A 17,296-nucleotide genomic window follows, 5' to 3' on the forward strand; every position below is an offset into this window, starting at 1 on the left:
GAGATTAGTAGGGTAGTGTTTAAAATAGATACCGAATTACTGATTTTTCTCCTCAAAAGGTTAATGGATAAAGAGACAAACAGAATTAAAAGCATTCCATGTCATTGAGTAAAATTAAGTATTTTTACTCAGTCCACCTAATTTTTTTTAAAAGCCTCTGTAACAAACAACTTTTAAATATATTTTCAGTGTTCAAGTCCTTCTGAGAAGGATGTGTTTAAGAAAGCTGAGATATTTCAGAAATGCACAACACCACGGCAAGCAGAAATACCTTTTTGATCACACATCTCCCTTCATGAAACGTAGGGCTTGGCTACACTTGCGAGTTAAAGTGCATTAAAGCGGTCCCAGGCGCCCTAACTCATAACGCATCCACACTGGCAAGGCACATAGAGAGCCTGGACTCCGCAGCTGGAGTGCTCCTCGTAATCCACCTTGATGAGAAGCATAACACTTGATGTGCCCTGGCTGGAGCGCCGCGGCGCCAGTGTGGACGCCCTGCTCTGTTAATGCTCTCTGATCAGCCTCCAGAAGTGTCCGACAATGCCTGTTGTAGCAACTCTGGTCATCACTTTGAACTCTACTGCCCTGCCCTCAGGTGATCAACTGTCAGACCCACCCTTTAAATTCTCTGGAAATTTTCAAAATCCACTTCCTGTTTTCTCAGCCAGGCATGGAGTGCTCTCAGCAAATCTTTCCAGGTGACCATGCCTCCACGCGCCAGGCGATCCTCAATATGGAGCAATGGCGAGATGCTTGACCTCAGTGTTAGTGGAGAGGAAGTTGTCCAGTCCCAGCTGTGCTCCAGCCGTAGGAATTACGATACCTTTGGGCAGATATCAAGGGACATGACGGAAAGGAGCCATGACCCGGACGCACTGCAATGCAGGGTTAAAGTGAAGGAGCTGCGGAATGCCTACCACAAAGCCCACACGGCAAACTGCTGCTCCAGTGCTGCTCCCGCAACCTGCCGTTTCTACAGAGCTGGAGGCAATACTTGGGGGCGACCCCACCTCCACTCTGAGTACCACCATGGACACGTCAGAGCCCAGTTCAACAAGGCAGGAGAAGGACGAAGGTTGAGGAGGAGGGTGTTGAGGAGGAGGGCGACAGCCTGACATATCTAGATGCATGTAGCCAGGAGCTGTACTCAAGCTAGGAGGAAGGTAGCTAGTCGCAGCAGCTGGTGCTTCGGGGAGAATTAACACCGGAGGAGGTGCCCGGTAAGCGGCTTTTATTTTGGGAAGGAAGTTGTTCGGTGTAGGCTCTTGAGGTGAGGAGGGTTAGGGCTGCATGCATGCCTAGATGCGGAATAGGGCATTGATGTGCTCTCTCACATGACGGTAATCGGCCTCAGTGATCTCTTCAAATGTCTCATGCAGAAGCTGTGCAATCTGCTTGCGCAGGTTTCTTGGCAGAGCTACTGTGCTCCTTTTCCTTGTAAGGCTAACATGTCTGTGCCACTGTGCCACGAGGCAGTGGGACCACTGCTGCACACAGGCAAGCTACATATGAACCAGGGCGGAAGCCGCATTGTAGTAGAAGACCCTCCCTTCCTTCCCAGGACACCCTCAGCAGCGAGATATCTTCCAGGACAAACTCCTGTGGAAAACGTGGGGACAGTGTTCAGTATAGGGGCCCCCTGCAGCTGTTGGCTCTCCCCAAGGCACAGAACCCCAGAGGACAGTACGGCCGTAAAACAATTAGTCCCCCTTGCTCCTGTGCTTACTCACCATTTTGGGGCTCCTGTGGATTATGTGCGCTTGCTTTGGGACGGGCAAATTCTGCTATTGTGTAGACTGTGCTTGTCTACTTTAAGTACGGCTGAATCATTGCTCTGTCTAGTGTGAACAATGCTGCCTCTGTTAAGTGTTGCATTTTGTCTTTACAGATGCAAACTTGAGATCTCAGCCATCCTTGTTATCACCGGTCGAAAGACTCCAAAGAATTAGGAAGCAGCCACATAGAAGCAAACAGGACATGCTGCATGAAGTAATGCAGCAGTCCCTTAATGAAAATCAAAAAGCGCAGGAGTGGCAGGAGAGTGAAAGGAGGGTCCGCCAGCAGAATGCAGATCGCCAGCACCAAAGCACGGAGAGGCTGCTAAGCATTATGGAGCGCCAAGCGGACTCGATACAGGCGCTCGTAGCAATGCAGGTGGAGCACTACGGTGCCCCCCCCACAGCCCTTGTCCCAAAACTCTTTCCCTTGTGCCTCCATGTCATCTCTAACCCACTTTCCTCAACATCCGGGTTCTTATCACCACCAGCTGCCAACACCTGTGGCTTCACCACCCAGCCCTGCAAACTACGATCCTTACCCACTGCACTCAATCCCCATCACCATGCATTTTAGCTAGCCAGAAGTGTAGCACTTATTGCACAGCACTCCAGACAGGAAGGCTGAGTATGATAACAGGACATATGCAAATCTGTAATTGTACTGTTCCCCACCCCACCCCCTTGCCCTTCTGTTTCCAAAGCAGTTGTGTTTCTTTACAATAAATGGATTTTTTGGCTTTGAAAACATTCTTTATTATTGCATTAAGTAAAAGATACCTCAGCCCAGGAAAGAAACAGACACTGCATGTCAGTGTAGCAAACACAGATTCCTACTAACATTGAACCACTGCACTTCACTCCCGTGCAGGGCACCATGCATTATTGGTGGCTTTCGGCCTCAAATTGCTCCCACAAGGCATCCCTAATCCTTGCAGCACCGCACTGGGCCCATCTAAGAGCCTTGCTCTCTGGCTGTTCAAATTCATCCTCCAGGTATTCAACCTCAGAGGTCCACGCCTGAGTCAATCTTTCACCCTTCCGTTCACAAATGTTACGGAGGGTACAGCACGCGGCTATAAGTGTGGGTATGTTGTCACTGGCTAGCTCCAGCTTCCCCTACAGATAGCGCCAGCAGCCCTTTCAATGGCCAAAAGCACACTCCACAGTCATTGTGCACTGACTCAGCCTGTTGCTGAACCACTCCTTGCTGCTGTCAAGGCTCCCTGTGTAGGGTTTCATGAGCCATGGCATTAAAGGGTATGCAGGGTCTTCAAGGATCACAACGGGCATTTCGACTTTCCCCATGGTGATCTTCTGGTCTGGGAAGAAAGACCCAATTTACAGCTTCCTGAACAGGCCTGTGTTCCAAAAGATGTGTGCGTCATGCATCTTTCTGGACCAGCCTGCATCAGTGAAACGCCCATGGTGATCCACAAGCGCCTGGAGACCACAGAGAAATAGCCCTTCTGATTAACGTTCTCGGAGGCCTGGTGGGCTGGTGCCAGAATTGGAATATGCGTCCCATCTATCGCCCCTCCACAGTTAGAGAAACTTATTTGTGCCAAGCCAGCCACAATGTCATGCACGTTACCCAGAGTCACAGTTCTTCTGAGAAGGATGCGATTAATGGCCCTGCAAACTTGCATCAACACGATTCCAACGGTAAACTTTCCCACTCCAAACTGGCTAGTGACCAATCGGTAGCTGTCTGGAGTTGCCAGCTTCCAGACTGCAATAGCCACCCACTTCTCCACCGGCAGGGCATCTCTCAATCTTGTGTCCTTGCGCCGCAGAGTGGTGGCGAGCTCATCACAGTCCCATGAAAGTGGCTTTTCTCATCCGAAAGTTCTGCAGCCACTGCTCGTCATCCCAGACTTGCATGATGATGTGATCCCACCACTCAGTGCTTGTTTCCCGAGCCCAAAAGTGGCGTTCCACGGTGGTGAGCATGTCCGTGAATGCCACAAGCAAACTCGTGTCATATGCGTTATGCGAGTTGACATCATCGTCGGACTCGTCTCTGTCTGTTTATAACTTAAGAAGTAACTCGACTGCCATTTGTGACATGTTGGTGACACCCATCAGCATATTCCTCAGCAGTTCGGGATCCATTCCCGCAGACTGAAAGGGAAGACAGAGCGCGCAGTAGAAAAAATACTGAAAAATGGCGCCAAATCCAGACTGAAGTACAGGGATTGCTGGATGCGAAGCAGTGCAACACGGAGCGTTGGGACAGGACCCAGAATGCCCCGCACCCCCTGTCCCCTTCCCACAAGCCACAGAGCCAGAACGGGAAGAGGTGCTCTGTGGGATAGCTGTCCATAATGCACCGTTCCCAATGCCGCTGCAAGTGCTGAAAATGTGGCCACGCCAGTGCGCTTGCAGCTGACAGTGTGAACACACCGTAGTGCTTTCCCAGAGTTGGTTTAACTCACAGCGCTCTACATCTGCAAGTGTTGCCAAACCCTTTGTCCAGATAAGTATATAAGTTTTAATTTTAAAAGCTTGTCCTGGTATCCTCCATAGATGTATTCATCACATCTATCAACCTTTACTTTAATTTGTAAGGAAGTCTTCCTTTCCAGGGAACTATTTATAATAAATTTTATAAAGTCAGTTTAAGCGCCTATATGTGAAATGGAAGCAGTCTGCATGTTTGGCTAATAGGAATAGAATGGCATTGTCCTTTTAGAGGTAAAAGAACATCAGAAACTATAAGAGGACAAATACCTGAGGCCTTGTCTTCATTTACCATGGCATCTAGAACACAGGCATTACATGTATAGCTCCATGCCTGCAGTAAAAGCCAGCTGCATGTACACATTTCAGTGACAAGCGTGGCTACATGTGGCAGCAATGTGGGAGGCAGTGTGGAAAGGCTCCAGAGCAGCGAGGAACTGCTCTGGCAGGGGCAGGCAGCAGGACGCTATGCCGCTGAAAATAGCAGTGTAGAAATGGGAGCCACTGCTTAGGTGCGTAGAGAGAGTGTAAGGTATTTAAAGTGCCCTGCATGTCTAAAGGCTAAGGTACTCACCTAAGGCAGGCCACACAATCTTCATTGCTATTTATATCCATGATAGCTGGGCGTGAAGTGTCTGTACGCTACATGCTGCTGTAAATGTACACATACCTTGATGACTACCCTAAGACTGCATATTCTATCACAGCTACTCTGGTGAATTATGAACATTTGATTTTTGCCAGTGTAGCTGAGTCTCTGGTAATATGGAGAAAACTACAGAGGCGAAGGAAAGAGAGTAAGAAAATCAAGAGGAGAAAAAAAGATAAGTGAAAAAAAATTACGGAGACAGTAAAATGAGAGAATAGACAAAAAATAAGATAGCAATTTCTGGGACAAGGCATAAGTGGCTCAAGGGGAAAATCTACCAGTTTGTCACAAGAGGGTTTCAGCAAAGAAAGACTGGAAGCAATTGCTCTGTAGTCTGTCCAATATCAATTATGTGGTTGTCAGGCACTAATAACTGCACCAACTCTGAGACACTGTTGTGCACAAGAGTTCTTCTAAGCATAAACTGTGACAAACCAAATAGAAATTCAAAATTAAGGTTTGTTTTCTGCCCCTGAATTGTGCTTATGTTATGCTATAAAAATGGAATACAAGTGGAGATCAGATGTCCTAGCAATGTTTGGGGTTTTTTTGGCTTCTCCCACTTTATCTCCCGGCATTAACTGAAATTAAAATATTTCAAACTTACAAAGTTACTATATGTATATTGCCACATTCTGATCTCTGAAGTATTTACTTGAAACTGCATATTATACTCGTCTACTACAATGTTCTCTTTGCAGTAGAGATGGTCCTGAATTTAAAAGAACAGTTAGCAAGAACTAACAGGTGTGCACAGGTTTTGGAGGCTTTTTTAGATTAGCACTTACAGCGAAAGAAAGGATTAAATACCCATAGCTCCCCATTAAATTCAATGGGATCTACTATTGTTAACTATAAAAAAAATAAGCTTTAAAAAATGTAGCTTGCGTATTCAGTAGCTACAAGCAAGCTTACAAAGCAGCCAAATGCCTGTAGAAGCACTTCAACAGGCTGCATCTTTAGTAAGCATTTTTACAAAAGTAGCATAAAGTTTCTCAAGTCAGTTCAGTAACAAGTACAATTAAGAGGTCAGTCTTACACTAGTAGGATCAGAGCCAAAGAGTATACCACATTTTGTAAATTAAGCTATATATAAAAAAAGTTATGCATGCACATGACAGCTTGGCCACCACATTACTATAACATACTTCAAAAGCTTTACACTTGAAGTAACTGTGTATCTATTTCTAGTCTGTTTTTTCCAAGTGATAATTTACTCCCACACATTCAATTCTATGTGAAAATTCTATGCTTTCTAGTAAAGTCATTACAAATATATCTACAAAGCAGTGGATAAATTCATGATGCACAATGTTTGGAAAGGTAGTCAGCCAATCGTAGGATCACAGAATCATAGAATATCAGAGTTGGAAGGGACCTCAGGAGGTCATCTCGTCCAACCCCCTGCTCAAAGCAGGGCCAATCCCCAATTTTTGCCCCCGATCCCTAAATGGCCCCCTCAAGGATTAAACTCTCAACCCTGGGTTTAGCAGGCCAATGCTCAAACCACTGAGCTACCGCTGCCCCCTGCACATTCACTTCAGTTTTTTCTATTAGTTGTGTCTCCAAAGATTTTTCTTAGCTTGTCTTAAGCTTGCCAATATAGCCACAACTACAATCGAAGACCAGCCTAACACCATTACAGGAACACAGCATGGAGGCTGATGTATGGGGTTTCCAGACTATTAGGCACAGGGCTTGGAAACAGGTATGAAATAGTTTTCAGTTTTAGAATACTTTACATATACACATAACATGCTGAACTGTGGCTGATTTATATTACAAATCTTACCGTATTTAAACAGCATTTGAGCACAGTAGTGCCCTGCCCATAATTCAAACGGGTTTAGTCTTGCCTACATGGAACATGTTCCTGCCTAGATCTCTACAATATCAGTGCAGAAGGGACCTTTTAAACATCCATATTAAACTGTGCAAGATACATATAAGAAAATCTAAAAATACTTGCAATATGTTTGCCTACAATATATCAATGACCTGTAAGAAGACAAAATCATCTCTGATAAAGTTTGAAGCTGACACAAGAATTGAGGGGGTGGTAAATAGTAAAGAGGACAGGTCACTGACAGAGACATCAGATTGGGAGGCAAGCCAACAATGTATGTTTTAATATGGATAAATGTAAATCTAAGTATAGCATATATTCCTTGTTCCTGAGCGTATACAAGATGGGCGACTCTATTTTGGGAAGCAGTGACTCTGAACATTTTGTGGGAATACTCAGCTGAATGTGCACTTCTAGTGCAACTCTATGGCCAAAAGGGCTAACACAAGTAGGATTAGAGAGGTTATTTTACTCTTATATTTGGCACTGGTGTGACAGCTGGAGTACTGCATTCAGTTCTGATATCTACATTTCAGGAAGGATGTTAATAAATTGGAGAGGGTTCAGAGAAGAGCCATCATTATAGGATTAGAAAACATACCATACCTACAGTAAGAGACTCAGTTAGCTCAATTTATCTAGGTTAACAAAGAGAAGGTTAAAGGTTGACTTCATTATAGTCTATAGGTACCTACATGGGGAACAAATATGCTAAAGGACTCTTCAATCTAGCAAAGATATAACAAAATCCAAGGGCTGGAAGTTGAAGCTAGATAAATTAAAAAAAAAAAAAAAAAGTAATGTGAATTTTTAACAGCAAGGGTAATTAACCATTCAAGAAATATATGTCTGCTGATGATGTTTTAAAGAAAGTCACACCAGTGAACTGGTGGAAGTCACTTAAGCACTTGGATTCAGAGACTGTTGAAGTGATAATCTCACTTTTAACAGCAGTAGCTTCTTCTGCCAGGGTAGAAACAATATTTTCTTCCTTTGGACTAATTCATGCCAAACTGAGAAATCGTTTGGGACCTGAAAAAGCAGGAAAGCTGGTTTTTCTTTTCCAGATTATGAACAAACAGGAAAATGAAGGTGAAGACGACTGAGTTAGCTGCAGAAGCCAATATTTTAAGTTTCTCATGTTGACCTGACTGACATAGTGGATTTAATTTTTGTTTTGCTTTCTAAATATTTCATTTAACTATTTTAGTTAAAAACAAAATAAAAATCAGGTTTGATTTTAAAAATGTTGAATCTTTAACTAAATTCAAAAATTCATATGCTTTGTTGTATTATATGTTTACTGTTGAAGAAAGAAATCCAGAATACATAATGTTTAGTTAAATAAAACAATTTAAATGTCTGTCTGGTGATGATCTCCTCCTAATACAGCATGGCAAGAAAATCCTCCAAATATTAATGATTAACCTGTTGAATTTGAGATATTTATGAAGTCATTGGGAGGTGAACTATCTGCTTCAATTACCTTTGAAATAAATAAGTAAATAAAATTACCAATCATTCATTTTCTGATAGGGCTGTAAAAGTAATCTGAAAAGTTTTCAAAATAAATCACTTCAAAAATGTATAGTGTGTACCTTCTAAAAATGAAACCTATATCTATCTCTGAGTTATGAAGAATATAACGTATTAAGGTTATAAAAACCAACAAGAATACACTTCTATGTAGAAATCCATGATTAAATTGAGTCTTCCTGACTAGTGATTTAAATCAAATTCACGCTGATCAAGACTGGATGTTTTTCTAAACTATTCTCTAGGAATTATTTTGGGGAAGTTCTGTGACCTGGATTATTCAGGTCAGACAGCATGATCACCATGGTCCCTTCTTACCTTGTCGTCTATGAATCTACTCATCAGCTGCAACTGTGCTAGTTACAGTATTGTTCAAAAGCTGTACAGTATGGTTCTACAAAACTGTGCTTAACCACTTTAATAGCTCATTGTATCTAAGCACTATTCTAGTCAACGTTAACAAGGAAGGACCTAAGAGACATTTGTAAAACAAAATACTATTTTAATATACTATATGTCTACATCACACACTAAGCCCAGGCTCTGACTCAGGTTTGAGCCCTACACCTCCCTTCCCTCCACACACAAATCAGTCTGACTCAGGTCACCAAGCACTCAGGACCATGCTGGGGTGAGTCAGAGCCCAAGTGTCACCGTGTTTTCAGTGTGGATGCAGCTGAAGCCTCAGAACCAAGTCTTAAGGTCTGCATAGGGCAGTATGGACACGTTAGCATGGCTGTGAGATTCAGGTCCAGCAACTGTCAGTTCAGGTTTACAATATAATGGATATGCTTAAACACAGGCTTGGGAACACTGAACAAGAACAAGTCCCACAGACCTGAGTTTACAATGCAGCGCGAACATACCCTTAAAGCCGACACATACCAATTCTGAAGGCTGGCAATAGAATGCATTTAATCTAAAAATAACCTCATGGGTTCATGTGTTTATCTCAACATTTCTATATCATACTTGCTCAGTTCAAGTAAAATAATGCTCCCTTCACTGCAGTTAGCCTATGATTTGAAAGTGAAGCTAGGGTTCTTTCTAGCTCAACACATCACCACCAGCAATAAAAATTCTGCAACATGGACTTCATTAACAACTCTGTTACAAGCATAAGCATGAGTAAAATCAAGCTAGTTCTCCCATTGCTGAGTTTTGTAGTACTAACAAGACCTAAAGGTACCAAAACAGTCAATAAGACAAGCAGATGTTAATCTCAATACATGCGGTAAGCAGATGTGCAAAGTGAAATGCTGATTTGATAGAGTAACTTCTCTCTGCCAATAACCATACTAAAATTACTACAAAGCAGGGAAAGTACTAAATTACATCTTAAAACACGCTACATTGAATTAGTGTGCCTCTTTTACACTTTTACAATTGTCAGTGTACACTTCTTGACTTCTACATATTTCCAAAGAAACAAAGTGAAAATTCGAATCAAAACTTGAATGAAGGAGTCATGTTTCTATACAAAAGTCTTTGACACAACAAACGGCAAAGAAATCTTTAATAAACTCCAGCTTGATATCATCAGCTACGTGTAAGTTTGCATCCACCCACAGATGTACTTCCATATCTGTTGTAGTATTTTCATATTACAACTTTCATATCATTTAAGGTCGTGAGCCCTTTTCCCTTTACATACAGTAGGAGGAACATTTACAAACCTCTGTGGGTACAACACAGCATAGAAATTAGAAGAAATGCTGAATGAACTGTAAATGGATTAGGAACTTTTCCCAGCGGTATCAGAATTAGTTTTGAAATTTTCTCTGATCTGCTTTGCTAATTTCTAAGTATGCAGTTTTGATCTATTACATTTGGAAAGAATGTAAAATAATCATTGACTTTGGCACTTCATTCAATGCTGGTTTCAGGTTTTAAAAAAAAGTCTTCTGAAACATTCTAACCCAGATGAATACTAGGAATATTGATGAACACAGCAGACAATGGGAAAGATGCTCTCACACAGCAGGACAAATGTTAAATAATTAGGAGTCTGAACAGTCATGGAGGAAAATACTGAGTCTCCAACTGACCATAAGAACATCCATTTTCAAGGAAATCTGAGGTGGCTGAGACCAATTTGATCACTAGTTCACCACCCTGCCAACACAGAACTGTTCCTTAACCCAGTGCTTTTTTCGTCCTCCTCCCCCACGCAGTTTTTCAGCTGTGTAGGGATCCAAGCAACGGTGCTTACAATTCTTAGGCTACTATTAAAATGCCAGAGTATTGCACTCTAGTGAAATGGTATACTAACCAAGCAGATTTTACTTTTTCTGATACACTGCACAACCGTATACCTACATTTTTAGTTGCAAGACAGGCAAATATAAACAGAAATATCAGTGCAATCTTCCCTTCAACAAGACTAACAGTGCCTACTCTTCTTCCAGAGAAAAGTCAGATCCCAGTTTCAGCAAAATTCTTCTTAACAGGGGCCTCTTTTCCCCCTTATGCTGAACAAAGAAGCAGAGTGAAGGACAAAGAGAAGGGGGCGGCAACCACACAACTCTGCCTGTCTTGGCAGCATGTTAGAAACCCTGACTAGGCCCCAACAAATCTGCCATTTTTTTGAGTAGACAAGGTAGGTGAGGAAATGTCTTTTACTGGACCAACTTCTACTAATGAGAGAGAGCTTTTGAGCCACACAGAGCTCTTCTTCAGGTATGGGATTTCTGATCAGCCCATCTACCATAGCAGCAGCACCTCTGGCATCATCCTAGGCTGGAGACTCTGCTCTCCATATCTCAAATTATGACAATACATGTAATAGGGACTGCAAAGCAGTCTCATCACCTTTCTTCACTACCTCTAATAGCAAAATCCCCCATCCATGCCACCCATTCTCAACTGTCAAGAGTAAGACTTATCCCATGCATCTTTATTTATGCAGAAACTTAACCTCAAGCAAGTAATCTGACCAATAACTTTAGCCTCACGCTGTGAGCGGAAAGTCAGCGAGCAAAGGGAACTTTCCTGCTTTGTGTAGAGTGGTTTTTGGGGGGCGGGATGGGAGACGGGGAAGTTTCCACCTTACGGTGTGCTGCAAATACATGAAGCGCAATGCAAAGCAACCCAAATTTCAAACATGGCTTAGCTACGTGGTATTGGTCAGATAAGTCACAAGACATAGTTTGCGGATTTGAGGAGCATCCCCGAGCCAAGATGCGCAGACACGGCCAGCAAACTGTCGTGCGCGCCAGTGTGCGTTGCCCCGGCCAGGAGGCTGCCAAAACACAAGGGGCAGCCGCGGCGGCTCAGCGCCCTCGGCCACCCGCTTCTCCGCCAGAGACACGGAGGCTCCCCAGCTGCTACGCCAGGCGCTAAGAGCGTCGCCTTGATAACGGGGGCTGCGATCGGCCCCAGCAGCCCGCCGCCGCCCTTAGGCGGAGCCGCCACCAGCCGTCCAGCCCCAGCCTTGCCTGGAACCAGACACCCCGCTGCCGGGGACGGTGGGGCGCCGGGACCGGTGGGGGGCCGGGGCGGCGGCGCCGGAGAGCTCCCAGGGGCTGCGATCGAGACGCAGAAGCCCGGGCGCGCGGAACCGGGGAACTCGGGTTCCGCGTCCCTCAGCTCGTGGCCCCGCCGCTCCCCCCCCGTCCCGCCGCTCACCGTCATAGTAATAACAGACTTTCTTCTTGCCGCCGCCCTGACTGTACGCCATGGGGCCGCCGGGAGGCTGAGGCCGAGCCGGGCGTGAGGGAGCTGAGCGAGCGTGAACTCGCGACGCTGGGGGCAGCGGCGGCAGCCACGCAACGACCCGACCATCAACAGCGGGGAAGGGGGACGCGCCCACTCTGCGGCCGAGCCGGGGGGAGGGGGCGACGTACGCGTCCCTCAGCCCCGCGTCCCTCGCACCGTTCGCCCGCCGCCCTTCAGCGCTGGACGCGGAGCCGCGCGGAGAGACACCCCCCCACTCTGGCCCGAGCGGGAGGCGGTGGAAGGCGCCCCCGTGACAAAGGAAATGGGTGTGGGGCCCAACCCTCAGCGTTACACAGTGGTACCGCCGGCCCGCCTGCGCGAGGTAGGGGGTGGTGCGCGCTCTCCCCCTCCCCACAATGAGGACAGCCTCTGCTCCGGCGCATGCGCGGAGCCTCTCGCCCATCGGGCTGTATCGCGTCGCGTGCTCCATGGAGGAGGCGGCGGACAGGGGCTGCGCATCCGCCGCCAGCTCCCCTGTCCCGCGGGAAGACGCCAGCCAGCTGCCGCCGCGCTCAGAGCTCCGCAGCCAGTGGCCCTTGAGGGCTGGGCCCCAGCCACCCCCCGGGGTGCAGGTGGCCCCGCGAGACAGAGCTGCTGGAACAATGTGCTACACGGGCTGTGGTCCAGCTCCCTGCCTACCCCGCGCTGGCCGCCCCTTGAGGTCTGGGCTGGCAGCAAAACACAGTCCCGGGACGGGTGTGTCAAGGCCAAACGCCAAAGATTTCAGCCCTGGGCAGGGGGGCCTGTACCTTGAGCTCCACCTCCCAGAGCTGAAGTCTTCGGGCATCGTCTTTGGACCTGGGTGGTGGGGCCTGGGCTTCAGGCCTAGGCCCCAGCAAGTCTAATGCCAACCTGGTGACCCCATTTGAATGGGGTCACCAGGTTGGCATGATCCACTGTGGGGTCCTAAGCCACAGTTTGAGAACTGCTGCACTAGGGATACCCAACACTTGCTATCTCCAAAACAGCTGTACATGCACCACTGCAGTTACTTCAGAGTGATGTGTTGTACAGATTGGTCATTAAGTCTGGCAAAAGGTTTACAGCTGTGCCACAGGCACCGACTTTCCAATGTGTTTGGGGGTGCTCGACCCCCACCTCTTCCCACCCCCAGCTCCACCCCACCCCTTCTCCCCAGCCCCCCCCCTCTTTCTACCCCCAAGCACACCACATCCTCGCTCCTCCCCCTTTTCCCCCCAGAGCCTCCTGCATGCCACAGAACAGCAGACTGCGGCCTGTGAGACTGGGAAGCACTGATCAGTGGGAAGAGGCGAGCTGATAACGGGGGTTCCCCGTGGGTGCTGCAGGGCTGGAGCATGCACAGAGTTGGCACCTATGATCTATGCTCAACTTTACTCACATTGCCTTAGTGTGTAACATCAGCCATCAATAGACATATATATATATATATACACAAGTGGCAAAGGATAGGGAATTAACAAAAATAAAATAAAAATCTCAGTGTAGGTTTTACTTCAGTGACTGTCGCAAGCAGTATCTGCAGTGTCCTTTTCCAAAAGCCATGAGTGGTTCTTTTCATGAATTCAGAATAACAGTATAGTTCAAAGAAAAGGAGTACTTGTGGCACCTTAAAGACTAACCAATTTATTTGAGCATAAGCTTTCGTGCTCACAAAAGCTTATGCTCAAATAAATTGGTTAGTCTCTAAGGTGCCACAAGTACTCCTCTTCTTTTTGCGAATACAGACTAACGCGGCTGCTACTCTGAAACCTGTCAGTATAGTTCAAAACACTTCAATTTCAACGTGAATATTTTTCATTTTCATGCATGTCACTATTTTACATGTTTTCCAGCAAGAATAATTACTCATGAGGGTGCCGTACTTATACCATGCTGCATGAAATTACATGTGATGATTTTACATAAGAAAGTATTAAGGCGTTCTTTCATTCAGAGTAGTGTATTAGCTAACATTTTTCCAGGTATGCTAACTGCACGTAGGCAGAGGGGTTCTTTATGCTTTTCCATTCAGAGTGCATTTAACACTATCACAAAGGCTGTATGATATGATAATTATAATTTTTGACACTGCTGTTATTCCCATGTAAGAACATATAAATGTCTCTTATACCTAGGAAAAACACAATGCCTACTTGTCGTATGCACAGTAGGCATGATTTTACAAAGTAAAACGTTGCACAGCCAAGATCGAAACAGGGCCACATTTTCCATTTCTGGAACTTTGTGATCAACTTGCCCCAATCCTCCAGTGACAGGACACACAGTAGGGTGGCCATAGAGGTCCAGAAGCGGGTTGCTGTAGCCATCTAGAAGCTTACCACTCCTAAGTGCTACAGGTCTGTTGCTAACCAGCTTGGTGTTGGCAAGTTGAGGGTGGGGGCTGTGGTGGTGGAGGTTTCTGAGGTGTTCAGGCATGTGATTTACCCAAAGGTGGTGAGTATAGACAATGTCCCTGAAATAACTGATGGTTTTGAGTGAATGGAGTTTCTTACGTGTACCAGGGCCATGGATATAGGACTCATTTCCTGGACTGAGAGTTAAGCAGAGTGTACAGCCTTCACACATAATGCTAAGATAAAATTTACAAGTGATATTACTTAAAAATTGCAGACCATTTTAGCTTGGGGGGATCCAATTGCTGTGGTTTACTATCCATGGTTTCTCAGTCTTTTCAGGCATTCCACATTCTGGAGGACATAACAATCCTGGAGGTTCCTGACTGCAAAGGGACATGGGGAACCCACCCGTGTATACCAAAGATGTTTTCAAGCTTATGGTAACTGAACAACACATCTGCAATGGTAATGGGCTGGCGACTTACAGATGGAGGCCCGGAAGATATGCCTTTCCCCGAAATGTTACTACCCATCTGGAATGCCTACTCTGGGAAAAGGTTTGCAGCTATCAGAACCCAGCATTGGGTCAAAATTCATGGGGGGATTAACAGGGTGTTGTGCTAGCATCCACATGGCTTACTGCCTCCCTGTAAGCGGCTGAAGACTCTCTGCGTTCATGCAGTTACCCGGGTGCAGCTATGGCTTATGACAATGGTCTCCAAACTTTTTGGCTTGCGCACCCCACGGTGAAGACTGTAAGACCCGCCACAGACGCGCCGCCGACAGAAGAAGACTGGAAGACCAGCCGCAGGTGCGCCACCAACAGAAGAAGAATGGAAGACTTACAGCAGGCAGGCCGCCAGAGGGGAACACCAGCTGTGGACGTGCAGAGCTGCTGCCGAAGAAAAAAAACGGCAGAGTGCTGTCCGGCGGCTCTCCTGGTGCTGCGCATCCCCTGGGATCATCTCGCACACCCCCTAGGGGGTGCACACCCCAGTTTGGAGACCACTAGCTTATGATACCACCTGCTCAGACTATATCTACCTATGGACCACAAACAAACACACAGGACAATACAGACTCTCAGAGAACTGTACAGCCACCACCGCCTCCTTCCCCCTTTGCCAGCACATTTCTGGACTGCATACAACCTGCCCCTGCCATATTTCAGACAGCGATTTCCCCCTCCCCCATACGGTTTACAGGTAGCTAGTTATGCTGTAGCCTAATCAATTTGTACAGTGCAGCTTACTATAAGAGAAAGCAATATAAAAATCATTACTTAACAGCAAAGCACATCTTTATAAGAATGTGAGAGTATCTAATAAAAATTTCATTGTATTTGCTTGTTTAACTGCTGCTTGTGCTTCCCAGTTTCTATTTTGAATTCTACATGGTGTTGGGGTGGGTGGGAGATGCCAAGGTGCTAGCATGCATTCTGCCATGAGTGGCTACACGCTGCTATGGTGGCATGTAAACAAAATTGCATTGAGTCATAAACAGGAAATCCCTCCTATTCGTGTATTAATAAAAGTGGCCACGGAGCCAGAAACTTATCAGACTCCAGGACTACTTCTGATTCTTCTGTTTCTCGTGCTGGTTCTGTGGTGGGCTTCTTTTCAGGAGGGGGATAGTCATCAAACAGCTCCTCCATGTATGGACCCAGGATGTGGTGCAACTGCTCTAGTGGTAAAGCCTCTTTGGTCACTGGCATCAGCACCAGACACTTTGCTAGCCTGATCCAGTAGCTGATGGCTCATGGTGGTGTATTAGATTTGTGGGTTAGAAGGTCACCATCCTGGTTGATCAGGCTATTGTGAACTGCTGTTGGCTCACTACTCAGTGCAGTACCCAGCACCCGGGCAAAGTCCAAGTAAAAGAGGCACAATGACAGGGAGTTCCAAGAGGTGCAGTTCTCATCCCTGGCTTTCCGATTATCACTCTTGAGCCATGTGACAGGGTGCTAAGCAGAAAACTGCTTAGCCAACCCTCTATCACTCCAGCTCCAATTAATGGTGGATGAGGACCTATAAGGACGAGGACCCTGGGAGAAAATCCAGGGAATCCCTGACTGGGAAGCGTCCGGAGAAAAAGCGGGAGACCAGCTGGGGAGCTCCCACTGGGACCAGGCAACTCATCTGCTGGCAACTCATCTGCATGGCGAGTGGGACATAAAAAGCACGTCTGCCTGGATATGGACTGCGGCTTTGCAGAATTTTGCGGGTGGACCAACTCTGGAGGGCAGGGGAAGGGACGGAAACTGTCCACCATTCCTGTGAGGGTGGGGAGGAGACTCCAGCGGGATCTGGTGGACTCAGCCTTGGCCTTCTCTCTTGTAAGGAGGGGACTGGTGAAGCTGCAGTGGATAATCCCTGGGACCAAAATAAATCTGGAATGTATCCATGGGGATGAGAGGCAGTGCCCAATGGCCCAGGTACCCCTTGAGGTTCGGGGCCCGTTCCATTGGAAATGGGTCGGGGTGGTAAATGGCCTGCCATACCCCGTGGTGGTGAGCACCAACTGGGACCCCTGCCCAAGAAGGAAAGGAGATTGGGCAAGGAGGCTCAAGGTGAGAGGAGGGAGAGACCCGTTGAGGAAGGGGGAAGAGCCTGAGTCAGGAAGGACGGGAGAAGGGAAAGGAGAAAGAAGTTGGGGGGAAGAGGGGGAGTATCTGCCCTATGGCTCTCAGCAGAGCCAGTGGACCCAACAGATCTCTGTAGGCAGACCCCTGGAAGACGAGGCCCGAATCCTGCTTGATGGGTCTGGGGAATTGGAGGTCCTAGTTGCCCAGGAGGAAGCTGGGACCAATCCCGAATCCCTGACAGAGGTGAAGGGGGGGAAAGGGGGGGCACACCCAGGGGTGTGATTGGTGTGATGACCTCTGGACGGAAGCAGCGCTATGGGGTGGCCCACCCCCTACGCAATGTGGTTTCTGAGGGTGGAGGATGGCTGAACCCTGCAAGGAAGCCCCAGCAGGTTACCCAAAAGA

General features: G+C 46.7%; 1 protein-coding gene across 1 annotated transcript in view; it reads right to left on the reverse strand.

The window, feature by feature from the left end:
- Nucleotides 1-12,430, reverse strand: part of HDAC2 (histone deacetylase 2) — a 64,044-nt gene extending 51,614 nt beyond the window's left edge. Inside the window, exon 1 of the mRNA XM_037894661.2 lies at nucleotides 11,900-12,430. Coding sequence (XP_037750589.2) covers nucleotides 11,900-12,419 — 520 coding nt within the window. The 5' untranslated portion in view covers nucleotides 12,420-12,430. The remainder of the gene's footprint in view (nucleotides 1-11,899) is intronic.
- Nucleotides 12,431-17,296: the final 4,866 nt, after the last annotated feature.

This window comes from Chelonia mydas, chromosome 3 (assembly GCF_015237465.2).
Source record: "Chelonia mydas isolate rCheMyd1 chromosome 3, rCheMyd1.pri.v2, whole genome shotgun sequence".
Lineage (NCBI taxonomy): Eukaryota > Metazoa > Chordata > Testudines > Cheloniidae > Chelonia > Chelonia mydas.